General features: G+C 43.1%; 2 protein-coding genes across 6 annotated transcripts in view; both read right to left on the reverse strand.

Annotated features, from left to right (window-relative positions):
• The window catches only part of CDC14B (cell division cycle 14B), a 51,420-nt gene extending 47,827 nt beyond the window's left edge, over positions 1-3,593 (reverse strand). For all 5 annotated transcript variants that reach the window (XM_031054249.2, XM_031054251.2, XM_005154919.3 and 2 more), the window contains exon 1: positions 3,291-3,593. In XM_031054249.2, the coding sequence (XP_030910109.1) occupies positions 3,291-3,438 (148 nt within the window). In that variant the 5' untranslated portion in view covers positions 3,439-3,593. The remainder of the gene's footprint in view (positions 1-3,290) is intronic.
• A 2,414-nt stretch (positions 3,594-6,007) lies between these two features.
• On the reverse strand, positions 6,008-10,643 carry PRXL2C (peroxiredoxin like 2C). The gene is made up of 6 exons (XM_005155074.4): positions 10,401-10,643; positions 9,825-9,893; positions 8,240-8,293; positions 7,688-7,793; positions 7,313-7,444; positions 6,008-6,682 (listed from the first exon to the last, which is right to left on the reverse strand). The coding sequence occupies exons 1-6, from the start codon at positions 10,581-10,583 to the stop codon at positions 6,555-6,557; spliced, it is 672 nt and encodes a 223-aa protein (XP_005155131.1). The 5' UTR covers positions 10,584-10,643; the 3' UTR covers positions 6,008-6,554.
• Positions 10,644-11,357: the final 714 nt, after the last annotated feature.

The raw sequence follows: 11,357 nt of genomic DNA on the forward strand, positions 1-11,357 counted from the left end.
GCAACACTCTTGTGACTTTACTCAAGTAGAGACCTTGCACTCTGCTGCTGCAGTCTGATACAAAGGACTACTTTATGTATGTTCATGCACTTTCAGGGCTGGATTATATGCTGAAAGTCTTAAACTCGTATTTAAAATCTTAACTTTGAAAAATACAAGTAAGAGAGATCAGATTGATTAAACAGTAAATGCAGCTTTTGTACTGAGAGTTGTATAATGAAAACTAACCCAAAGTGTTGATAGTCAGAATGTTGGAAAGCTTGATGATACTCAATAGAAGTGTCCTTAGCATTCAGAAAATAGTTTTCTACATAGTACACGAAGTTCTAATGACAAGCCAGAAGTGCTGGGAAAACAAGAGACAACTCAATGGCGTGGGAAAAAAAAAATGAAACAACACCACCACAAAAGCAAAAACAAACCCCAAAACCAAACACCAAACCCACCAATCAATTAATGTATTAAACTGAAAGCTATTTTATAAAAACTCCAAGTGGCACTGTAAGTAAAACAATTACAATGCAAAAAAAAAAAAAGGCATCCAGCATCCTTTAAGATACTAGTTCTCACTGTAAACAAACTATATATATATATATACATATCAGGAAAACAAACATCAAGAAATGCCCCATGGTGTTATATCACTTAAAATTTAATTCCATGAATAGTTATTGTAATTGCTTCATTCTAGAATTAACTACTGAAAAGAGATAAGAGAGAAACACACACCTTTTGCATGAGGTTTATGCATCGTAATTCTTTATCTTCTTTAAAATGTTATTTATAAAATCAGAGCAATGTCAAAGAAAAGAAGTCGAGGAAAAGAAACCAACAGCTTTAAAGCATCACACAGAGAATTGTTACATTTTCTTTAGATCATATAAATTACTTCTTTCAGAGATCAGAAGGATATGGGAATATGCTTCTAATGAACAGAAGAAATGCATTCAGTTCCAGCAAATTGAATTCATACCAGCAAGCCTCATGCATTAGTTGACAAAGAGAAAATGTTAAGGCTTACCACACAGCTTAACAGACAAAAATGAGCAACTTCTTACAAGAATAATTTTCCTGAGCAAAAATATTGACATGAATCTGATTAAAAATTATCCTGACACATTACTAATTCATGTAATTTATTAAGAGATAAAGAAATCCAATAACTACTGTAGGTGTTTTGAGGATGAAATCCATGCAAATAATGGATTAAAAATTTTGCTGTTTATGAACATAACATCACACAAGAAAAGATCCATAAATCTCTATAGCTATTTGGCTTTGTTTTCTGCCTCTATTAGGAAGGAAAATTAAGGTAACCTGCAATGTTCTTAATGAATTTGGCACTGTTTCTGTAAGTAGATAAGCTAACACAGATCTCTCAGTCTTTACAGAGGCCAAAATATTTACCAGTGTGTCCATTTGCAAGAATAAGGCCTTATGCTTTAATCTATCTCCAGTCCAGAACTATTAATTAATTTCTCAGAACTGCATTATGAAAAGGCAGAACTGACAGTTCAAAACTTGAAATAACTTCCAAAACAGCTGAGTAAGACTGTGAGCTTATTCATTTAAAAAATACATGTGACATAACACTGCAATAAAAAATTAGACTAGAATATGTCCATTATTAGAAGCTTGTAAAAAGCAACCACTCTGTGCAGTAAGATCAAGACAAAATTAAGTATTATTAAATGTAACAATCTAGTGCATTTAATCAAGTTTGTTATACTATGTGCTGCTGTATATGTTGAAATCCCACTGAAGTTAAAAAAATGTCAATGCCTAGGTGCTTTACTGTATTAACTGGGTGAACACTTATTTGGATGAGAAAATACAGCAATTTAAGGGCCTGCTGATGCCAGACGTGCATTATCAGATTCAAGCAACTGCTGCATGAAGATAGTTAGACAGACCTGTTTGCTGGAGACCCTAGCTGGACAGGGCTACACAGTATTCTAGGTAGTGAAACTACTTTGACATCAGAGCATCATCACCTGCCAAATGAGGTGTTTCTACATTTAACCTTTAAACAGTACTACCATAATTTCCCATATAAATGGTTGCAGTTAGAGAAAAAATACACATATGGAGTTACTGCAGCATTAAGGTTCTGAAGGTAAGTACACCACTATGTTTTTCTGTGCAGAGCAGGCCTAAAATGCGGTATTTTAAGCTGGAGTTCTTAGGAGTGAGAGCTTTTTAAAAAGAGGAATCTGGTATGCTTTGGGAGTTTACACTCTTGATAGCACTGCTATAGCCAGTTTTCAAAACAAAATCTGATGGTTTTCTAAACATACTGTTATCTAGGAGACACACTCATTAATTTAAGGAATCCTGTTTCTTGGCACAGGTGAGACTTGCGCCTTTGGACCATGTTTGCTCTTTGCATTTTTGCTTTATCTGTCCACAGACAATCTCCCATGTCCTTCACTGAGAAGTAGATTGTGAGGCTTATTTCTTAAATATCACTTCTCAGATTCTGACACAGGACATGAAAAGTAATTTATTTTTTTATTTACTTTTAGGCAAACTAAACTCAAGCATGTCTTTTAGCTGGGGAACTCAGAACATAAATCCAGAATCATTTCAGCTTCTCCACAGAGGCAGGTTTCTGTGCCAAAACAAAGCACTGCTCAAAGCAGCAGGCCACGAAAAGGCGGACGACACTGAGCAGACCTGCCTGCAGAAGCTGCTGGGACTCGAAGTGTCAAGAAGAGGGGAGATGCTTGTTCATTATTTTACCCCTTAGCCAGAGCGCAAACATTAGAAGAAAGATATATATTCCCAATTTGGAGAAAAATATGTTAATTCCCCCCAAGCACCCCGGCAGTATGTTTTACTGGTTCAAATGTATTTTCCCTTCACTCTTTCACAAGCAGAAAAAGACACCGCACAAGGCAATTGCTCGGTACAGCTAGAGTTACTAAAAACCCACGGCATTCCTTCCTCTAGAAGGCTGGCTGCACTACCGATGCATTTTTCAAGAACATTTCGCTGCGTGGAACGCCAGAGAGACGCAAGAACTGACCCATCGCACAGATGGAGACGCGCCGGCCAAGCGCAGCGGGGTTCCCGTGGGGACAGTCCCAGACCAGCACTTGGGGCAAGTTCTCCAACCCCTCGGCCGCGCTACCCACAGAGACCACCGCCGGGGGCGGAACGGAGAGGGACGAAACGAGACGGGACAGGACGGTTGTATTCGCCCAGCGTCCCCTGCCCCGTTCCCGACTTGCGCCTCAACTCTCACGCCGCACCAGCCTCGCCCGCTCCCCCCGCCACGCCCCTCTCACCGGCTATCCTGAGGCAGGTCTCCGGTGCGACGAGGGATGGCTGCTGCAGCTCCATCTCGCTCCCCGCCGTCAGAGACACTGCTCCCCGAGTTCTCTTCAGGGCCGGGGTTGCCCGGCGCCGGACATCGGCCAAGCTCTTCCGCTTCATGGCGGAGACGGCCGCGCCGCTATAGTGGGTGCGAGGCGGCCCTTTTCATCCCTGCCGCACCGCCCCCCGCGGGGCTCGGGCCGCCGAAGGGGAGGGACCCCACGACGGCTGATGCGCCTCCCCGGACACCGCCCCCTCCCACCTCCCCATGCACCTACGGCCCACCCCGCCCGGAGCCAGCAGCAGCTTTCGGGCAGCCTTCCCTCCACCCACCCGATTCCCCCGCCTCCGATTGGGTCAGAGCGGTGTGGCGTCACCAGCGCGGAGCGGTGGGGACGATGATGTCATAGTGGCTGCTGTAACAGGTGGGGCGGGGGGCGAGCTGCGGTGAGGAGCTGCTGGTGTGGCGAGGGGCGACGGCGGCGGGACCTGTCGGAGGGGGGCCCTCTCTCCAGCACCGGCCGGCAGCGACTGCGCCGGGTGCAGCCTCCGTCTTTGGAACAGGGGGTGTCCGGTTGTGCGTCTTGAGGTGCCTTGGCCACCTGGCAAACGTGGCAAAAGGTCCCACGGGGACATGACATCGAGTAACGTCAGCTGAAACCGGCCCCGTGGGTAGAGCCGTGTTCTAGTCTGGTCATGGAACGGATTTATCTGGAAAGCTGAACCAGCCGGGCTTGAGCCTGCTTCTCAGGTGCAATGATTCCTTAAAACTGTTAAGTAGATGTTGGGATAAATCAACCTTTTAGTTAAAACAACTTCGGAAAAGTGCTCCCTCCCCACCTCTGTCTAATTGGCTGTGACAAAAGCCTCTGCTGAATTATCCTGCCATCAGTATGAAATCAGTGTTATTCTCCCACTGTTTTCCACTTTGTGCTTCATAGCTAACTTTTCTAAATGACACCAGAGACCTAAAATTCTACTGATGCTTTGAAACACATTTCTCCCATGGATGAATGGGAGAAAAAGGTTGTTCCCGTTCACTGTGCATGTGGGAATCATTTTATCACAGGGCACCGGTGAGATTTGTAGAGCTGTGGCCCACATTAGGATTGCCCTTCTGCAGGATCCTCCTCTGTGCCCTCCTCGCTTGTTTTGCTTGTCTGCACTCTATGAATCTTTCTGAAGAAGTGATTTTGATGGGGTAACACAGAGGTTGTGGCATGGTTCCTGTCAGTACTGAAACAGTGAGGGTGGATGACTTCAGACTACAGAGCTGTCAAACTACAACTTCATTAATTCCAACCCTTTTTAAAAGTCCACAGTTCTTTTAGCTATAGTTAGTTGTATTTAATGTATAAGCAGCAACAGAACTTTTACCACTGCGTATTAGTTCTACTGTAAGCAAAATAAGCAGAAAAACATGTAACCAAACGCTTTGTTTAAAATCAAAAGCTCTGAGAATATGCAAGCAAAATGATTGCAAAACAAATCAAAGTCTGTGCTTGGCAGTGATGACCAGGTGAGTGAAGCAGAGTGGAAACGCTACAAATAAACTGAGTAGCATTCTTTCTCTGTGAAAAGAATTTACATTTTCTGAATTTTTCCAGTTTTCAAGCTTGCTTTCCACTGCGGCTTACGTAGCACAGAGGCAGCTGTATTGCAGACTTTCAGACATGCTCAGTAGGCGGAGGAAACCCTGGAGTGAGAGGGCAGCTTCTTATTTATGAATGTGCAGGCAGGAGTTCATGGAAAGTGGACTTTACTCTGTGGTGAGCCGCAGCTCCTGGTCTGTTACAGAGTTCTGAAGTAGCCTCCAGCCAGCCCTTACATCAAACCAGTTCAGTCCGCACAAGACTGTTTAGCCCTCTGCTGAGTGCTGATTAGTCACAGCAGAGAACTGCGCACAGTAGCTTTACATTAACAGTATCTTTCTTCTAAACACACTGTATCAAAACGTGTATGTAATAACATGCTAAGGTGTAGTACTTTTAATGGCACTACATTGCCCAGTAGCATCATGTTTCTTAAGCAACCCTTTTATTTTTTGTCAAGGAACACTGCATTTTATTTCACATGCTCTTAATGGTAGAGCTCTCCAGAGGTTGCTCTGGGCCTGCCAGTGACCATAATGATGCAGGGACAAACCTCTTCATAGAACACAATTTTGCAGTTGAGCTCCTGTTTAAGCTTAAAAGGGGAGAGAATTTGCAGGTAAGATACATATGATTAGTAGCATTTTAGTGAAGGCCAAAGATGAGAAACTGCAGAGGAGGATACACTACTCCATAAATTCTGGACAGTCTGTGTTAAGTTACTGAAAAGTGGCTCATCTGGCCAAAAGAAGAGGACACATCTACTTCAACGAAAACTAGATTCTGAACATAGACATTTCTAGAAAAATGAAATCTGACAGTACTACAAGCCAAAATGCTCACTGTCCAACTGTCCTTAGCCCAGTTGTCTAGGACAGAAATAACTAAGGACTTTTTTTCAGAGACCTCTTTCTCTGAGAGAAAATACATACATACAAGGAAGAATACTCTGCTACAAATCTTCATAGGAAAAGAAGTAATTACCTATGGCCTACTCAAAACACAACAATCTGATGAGAAATATATTTAAGACACCCTGCTCCCTGGTTTTACCTACCCACTTTTTTGTGTGACACAAATGAACTGCAGACAATGGATGATTTATTTAAACTATTTATTTAAAATTATAAAATGTATTTCATAATGTCTGCCAGTGCCAGATGCAAAGGTCGGCATAAACTTAAGTGCCAGTGTTTGAAACCAAGATTTTTCAAGGTATACTTTAATATACGAGTGTCACTTGGTGATGGAAGCTTTAAAACACGGGTGAGAAGCATTGGGTTGAAAGCCAGTGTGATTTGCCCAAGTGACAATCCCAAGTTCTTCCTGAGCAAAACCAGATTTTTTAGTTTGGTGCATCTTGAACAAAGATTTTAAAAAATACAGTAGCAAGATTAAGGAAATAATAAGCAACAGGATTTTATTTTTTCCAATAAGCCTCAATTGTCTTTTTGGTTTTATCTTACATGCAATGGAAATAGCAAATTTGTGTCCATCCTCACTTCCAGGTAGTTTGTTTTGTGCTCTGATTTTCTGGATAAGGCTACAGATGACCTATAAAGACACAATAGTACTGATGCTGGTGGAACATCACCAGGAAATTTTTCTTGTAGTGTACAAATAAATAAATATGTTTTGTCAGTGTCATATGTCAATAATCTGGGGTTGGTTTGTGAAATTTACTGTTTTAACTCCCGCCAGCTGCAAAACTGTGTTAATGGGAACATGATCCAGCCTGCTTTTATCAAGGTGCACAAAATGAACTTCATTGCCTGGAATGGAATGAGAATAACATGTAAATAGTTGAATAAAATATTTATTCAAAGGTGTAAGTGACTCAAAGAAGCATTCTGATTTCCTACTAGTTCTTATACAAATGTGTGCTAGCTGTACAAGGCACAGTATACTTGTGGTAAACAATGACAAAGGTTAAGTTTTTTTTTTTTTAATGAGATTATAGAAGCAAGGAACATTGAAGCATCTAACTGAATTAAATCTGCTGTAGCACAATGTTTCCAAACAATGTGATGAGATGACTTTGTCATGTTGCAGCTCCCTGCCTCATTCATGCATTATTCCTCTACTAAAACACACACTAAATGGCTAGAATCAAATGTGAAAGCATAATGTAGGTGAACATCACAGTGTCAAAAAAACCCTCAAAAGTTCAAGACAGTTGTTCCACCAGCACTCCTATCAATTCCTGCAGGACTGTGATCAGCTTTGTGCCATCTCTGTGGGAGATGGGACTACACCATGACACTTCCCCAGGTTCCTTCAGCCAACAAATCACACAGTTCACATCTCCTTGGGATCCACAGAGATAGCAACTGAGATGCTGGGATTAAAGTGAACAGCTGAAGGAGAATACTGTAACTTTCACTCAAAACAAAGCAGCTTACCTGGACCTAAAATCAAAGCTCCTCCCTGCTGAGCAGGGTCTCCTTGAAAATCAAAAGCCGGGCCAGTCATTGCTCTCCACATACTCCTAATGCTTCCCAGCAGTGTATTTGATTTAACATGAGGGCTCCGCACTGAACAAAAAGGCAAAATATTTGTTATCTATTCAAAAGTATGTAATGAGGACAACAAAAACTGAACAGCTGCTACAAATAGTTCAGAATTTTCTGATCACCAACACTTTGAAAAAATACAGCCTACAAGAGGCGGGATGGAGGGCAACTCCCTTCCTATTTACATTGTGATTGTATCATTTTATCAGAGCATTCTGGTCTTGTTCTGTGTAAGTCCAAACAAGGGGAGAAAATTATTCTTACCTGATATGTTACTACCTTCACCTCTTTTCATGCCAAGAGTTTTATAAATTTCCCTTTGTGGATCTACATACATTTCATGTGTATAGCCAGTTAAATTGCAAAAGGGCTGCAAAATACATGTATACAAGAAAAAGTAATATTTTTAAGGTTAAGATAGTAACTAGTTAGGATCTACTGACAGTGGAAAAATACTGACAACCCACCATTCTCCCAGCTCCATTCCCTCCCCCCCACCCCCAGTTTGGAAACCTGTAAATTTGCCATGTTAAAATACAGGCAAAAAAGTTTTATCCATTAAGCTTTTACTAAAATAAAACTTCCAGTGAAATCAACAAAATGTTTCCTTTGCAAGGCCCAGCTATTTTTAAACAGAATTTTTTTTTCTCTTTGCTTTCTTCATGTACTACCTTTAGAATTGCTTCGTGAAAAAGAACACTGTCTTCTTTTTTTCCCCGTGGTTGCAAATGACCATCTTTTTACCCAGAGCAAAATTCCTTAAATGCAAATCATTAAGACACAATAGAGGATAAAATATACTGAATGACTATTTACCTTTATGTGATGGTAAGATGACTGTCCAATAACTATAAGCCTCACATTTGCCTCCTAGAACAAAACACTGGCATTGAAACTGTAAAGAGGAACTTGGTGTTTCTGCGTGGGTGCAAAGCATTAACAGAATCTGATCACTGAGTTAAAATTGCTTGAAACTAACATCACTTACATGTTTGGAGCTTGCACTTTTGTCTGTCACCCACAGGTAGCAGCTACATTAATTAATTTAAAAAGTATTTTTGAAGATAACTTTTAAGTTGCCAATGTGTGAACTTTTAAGTTTTCTGTAGCATTAGCAGGGCCAGCTTTTCAATTGATTGCAACCTGCAATGATTTTGGAAATTCAAAATTTCCACTCAGTTGCACTTGCATCTAAAGAAGCAGCATGCAAATACTGGTGCACATACATCTGTGATTTACATATATGGATGCCCATTAATAGATACCACTTGCATCTGCACATACTGCTTCTTTTGCAGGTCCAGCATTAGGCTTGAGTCTAAAATAGAGGCCAGAACTTAAATTCATTCAGATGCCAGTAAAACAGTTAACAAAATGTAAGGCTGTTTTACTATTAGGGTGTGGTACTTGCCTTTCCCATATAGAAACATTCCCATATAGAAACATTCCCATATAGAAACATTTTGCTTGGCTGCTTAAGAAGCCCTCCTAAAAACAGAATACTCACATTAAGAAAAGCATGGATGGTTTTGATTCTCTGTATACATTTATTTAAGCAGCCAAACTAAGAAAATGCCATTCTGAGTAACACTGATTGAACAGTTCAGAAAAATCTGTCCTGAGAAGGGAAGCTGTCAAGGAAATTGCCTCTTTCCATCCCCAGGTTCCTAGTCCATCTAAGGCTTGCTGTCAGCAGGGAGCTGAGTCCCTGTCATCAGCTATGCTGCTGTTGGAATAAAATATGACAGTGTTTCAATCAGCAGTCTAGAAAAGTCAGATTGACCTTCCATTTTTAGCAGATCAGTGTCTTTCTCTGATATCTCCTACCACTCAACAAATACCTGCCTATAGCAACCCCTACCCATGCCATGGGTCCTTTCAGTCACTATGTCTCCCCTGTTTGTGCAGCTGCCTGGAGAACAGGTCATACAACTGATGCAGCTTACAAATAACTGTAGAAAAAGAGACTATTTTTAATCCAGATCAATTTTCTGGTCTTGTTCCAAACACAACCATCAGTCAGCTGTACCAGCATAACACAAAGGGCAGTAGTCAGGTAGTAGTCAGGAGAAGACAGCTGCCCAGGGCATACTAATACTGAAAGAAATGCCTGTCAGATGTTGTCCAACTGCTCAGAATACAAGAGAGAAAACCAGTACTGAGCTAATAGGGCACGGAGAAATAATGCTGCTGCAAGAGAGCGAGTAGTGCAATAAATCCTTTCCTGTGTCTCCTAGGTAGACACCTCATGGGTATTGTAGCAAACAATGAAAGTACTAACTTTCTTTTAAGCTTTTTTTGATTCCTAAAAGGTTTAAGCCTCACATAAGCCTGCAGCGAGGCATCACAAATTTGCTCAACTACAGCAACCTGGTGTACATATCAAGAGCAGAGTACTTACCTGTAAAAACGACTGGGGGACTTTTGCTAGGTCCTCAACATACTCCTTACAGGTGTAACACAAAAAATTCTGCAACATAACCAGTTCGACATGTGAGAAATAGACACAATTGCATAGCAATGTAACATCAGATTCTGACTGTGGCCACAAACCATTGTGGAACTGATCAGGAACTGAGAACTGGAAGGACTAAAAGTTCTCTGAAGTCACCGATTTTGGCTTAGGTTCCTGGTTTAATCAAAGCCTGAACAAGGACACTGAGCTTGGGACCTTGCTAGTATTTTTATCTCTGTATATTTCAGGAACGTGAACGACAGCTTGCCAGCTGGGAAATGAGGGAACACGACTCTTGTTTCCCTAAACGCGGTCGAAGGATTATTTCCTTTCAGGTAAACACTGTATCATTTTACCAGATAATGGGAGTTCTTGGAAGCAGAACCGATCTGCTTTATCTGCTTTGTATTTTCTGTTTTCTGCGCTCCAGCCTGGCCTGTGCAAACTCCCCGCACAGCACCTCAGGCAGACAGGGGCTCCCAGCCGCCCAGCCACCCCCCCGGGCAGGCACTCCCTCCTCACCCGCACGAACAGCACGATGGCTTTTTGCTCCCTGTACAGGGCCTTGAAGGGGATGCTCCTGCCGTCGCCGTCCTGCACCAGGCAGCGGGCGGCCTCCCGCAGCTCCCCGTGCTCCGGTTGCTCCCTGCAACCCCGCGCCCTGCCCACCTGCTGCGTGACGGGCAGCGCCGGTTGCACGGCCATGGCCCGGCTCAGGCCCGGCCCGGCCACGCAGGCAGAAGGAAGACGCCGGCCGGGGGGGGGGCTATGGGGCGCCGAGGAAGTGCCGGGGCTGCGGGGCAGGGCACCGCCTCCTTCCCGCTGCGGGAGCTTCGGAGGGGAGCGCTCGCCTCCCGCTTAAGGAGGAGTCGGGGAGTTGAGGCCTTCGCGTACCGAGAGGGGGGAAGGCGATGCCGAAACCCGCTGGCAGCCAGGGTGCGGTTTATTCCTGGAAAACGAAACAAAACCACACCGAGCCTCGCAGGAACTGTGCGCGAACTGCAGCACTGACGGCATTCTGTAGCCTGCAGGTCAGGGTTCGCTTTGCAGCGTGCCACAGCGTTTCATGGACGGAGCGAGCTGGAAAATTCTGTTCCCGAGGAACTGTCGAGCTGCTGCATCATTAAAAACCAGACCCAGTTTCCTTGTTGAAGGGGAAGCAGAACCCCAGGAGACCTTGGCAGGTGACGAGCATAGGATGTCGAGTAGTGCACATGTGAGTGCATCCAGTGCGCACAGAAATAAGTAAACAGATCTTAAGAAGAGCCAGTTGAAGAGTATCAACAAGCCTTCTGGGTTCGCTGAAAGCTTATGAGGAGGAGAACACTTTTCTTAGCGGGCAAAGAAACATCATAGGGAATGGGACTCTGGGGATGTCCAGAAGTTACTCTCCTTTATGAATGTCTCTGATGATGTTGGTTCTAGAATGTCCCAGTGTCTGTAATGTAAATGTTATTGAAACTATTGGATTAAGCCCAC

The sequence above is a fragment of the Melopsittacus undulatus genome, chromosome Z (assembly GCF_012275295.1).
Source record: "Melopsittacus undulatus isolate bMelUnd1 chromosome Z, bMelUnd1.mat.Z, whole genome shotgun sequence".
In the NCBI taxonomy this organism is placed as follows: domain Eukaryota; kingdom Metazoa; phylum Chordata; class Aves; order Psittaciformes; family Psittaculidae; genus Melopsittacus; species Melopsittacus undulatus.

Coding starts and splice junctions, on each gene's coding strand:
- PRXL2C (XM_005155074.4), bottom strand. CDS start 10,583: ATGGCCGTGCAACCGGCGCTGCCCGTCACGCAGCAGGTGGGCAGGGCG. Junction 9,894..10,400: donor CCATCGTGCTGTTCGTGCGG/GTGAGGAGGGAG, acceptor GTTATGTTGCAG/AATTTTTTGTGTTACACCTG. Junction 7,794..8,239: donor CATCTTACCATCACATAAAG/GTAAATAGTCAT, acceptor TGTATTTTGCAG/CCCTTTTGCAATTTAACTGG.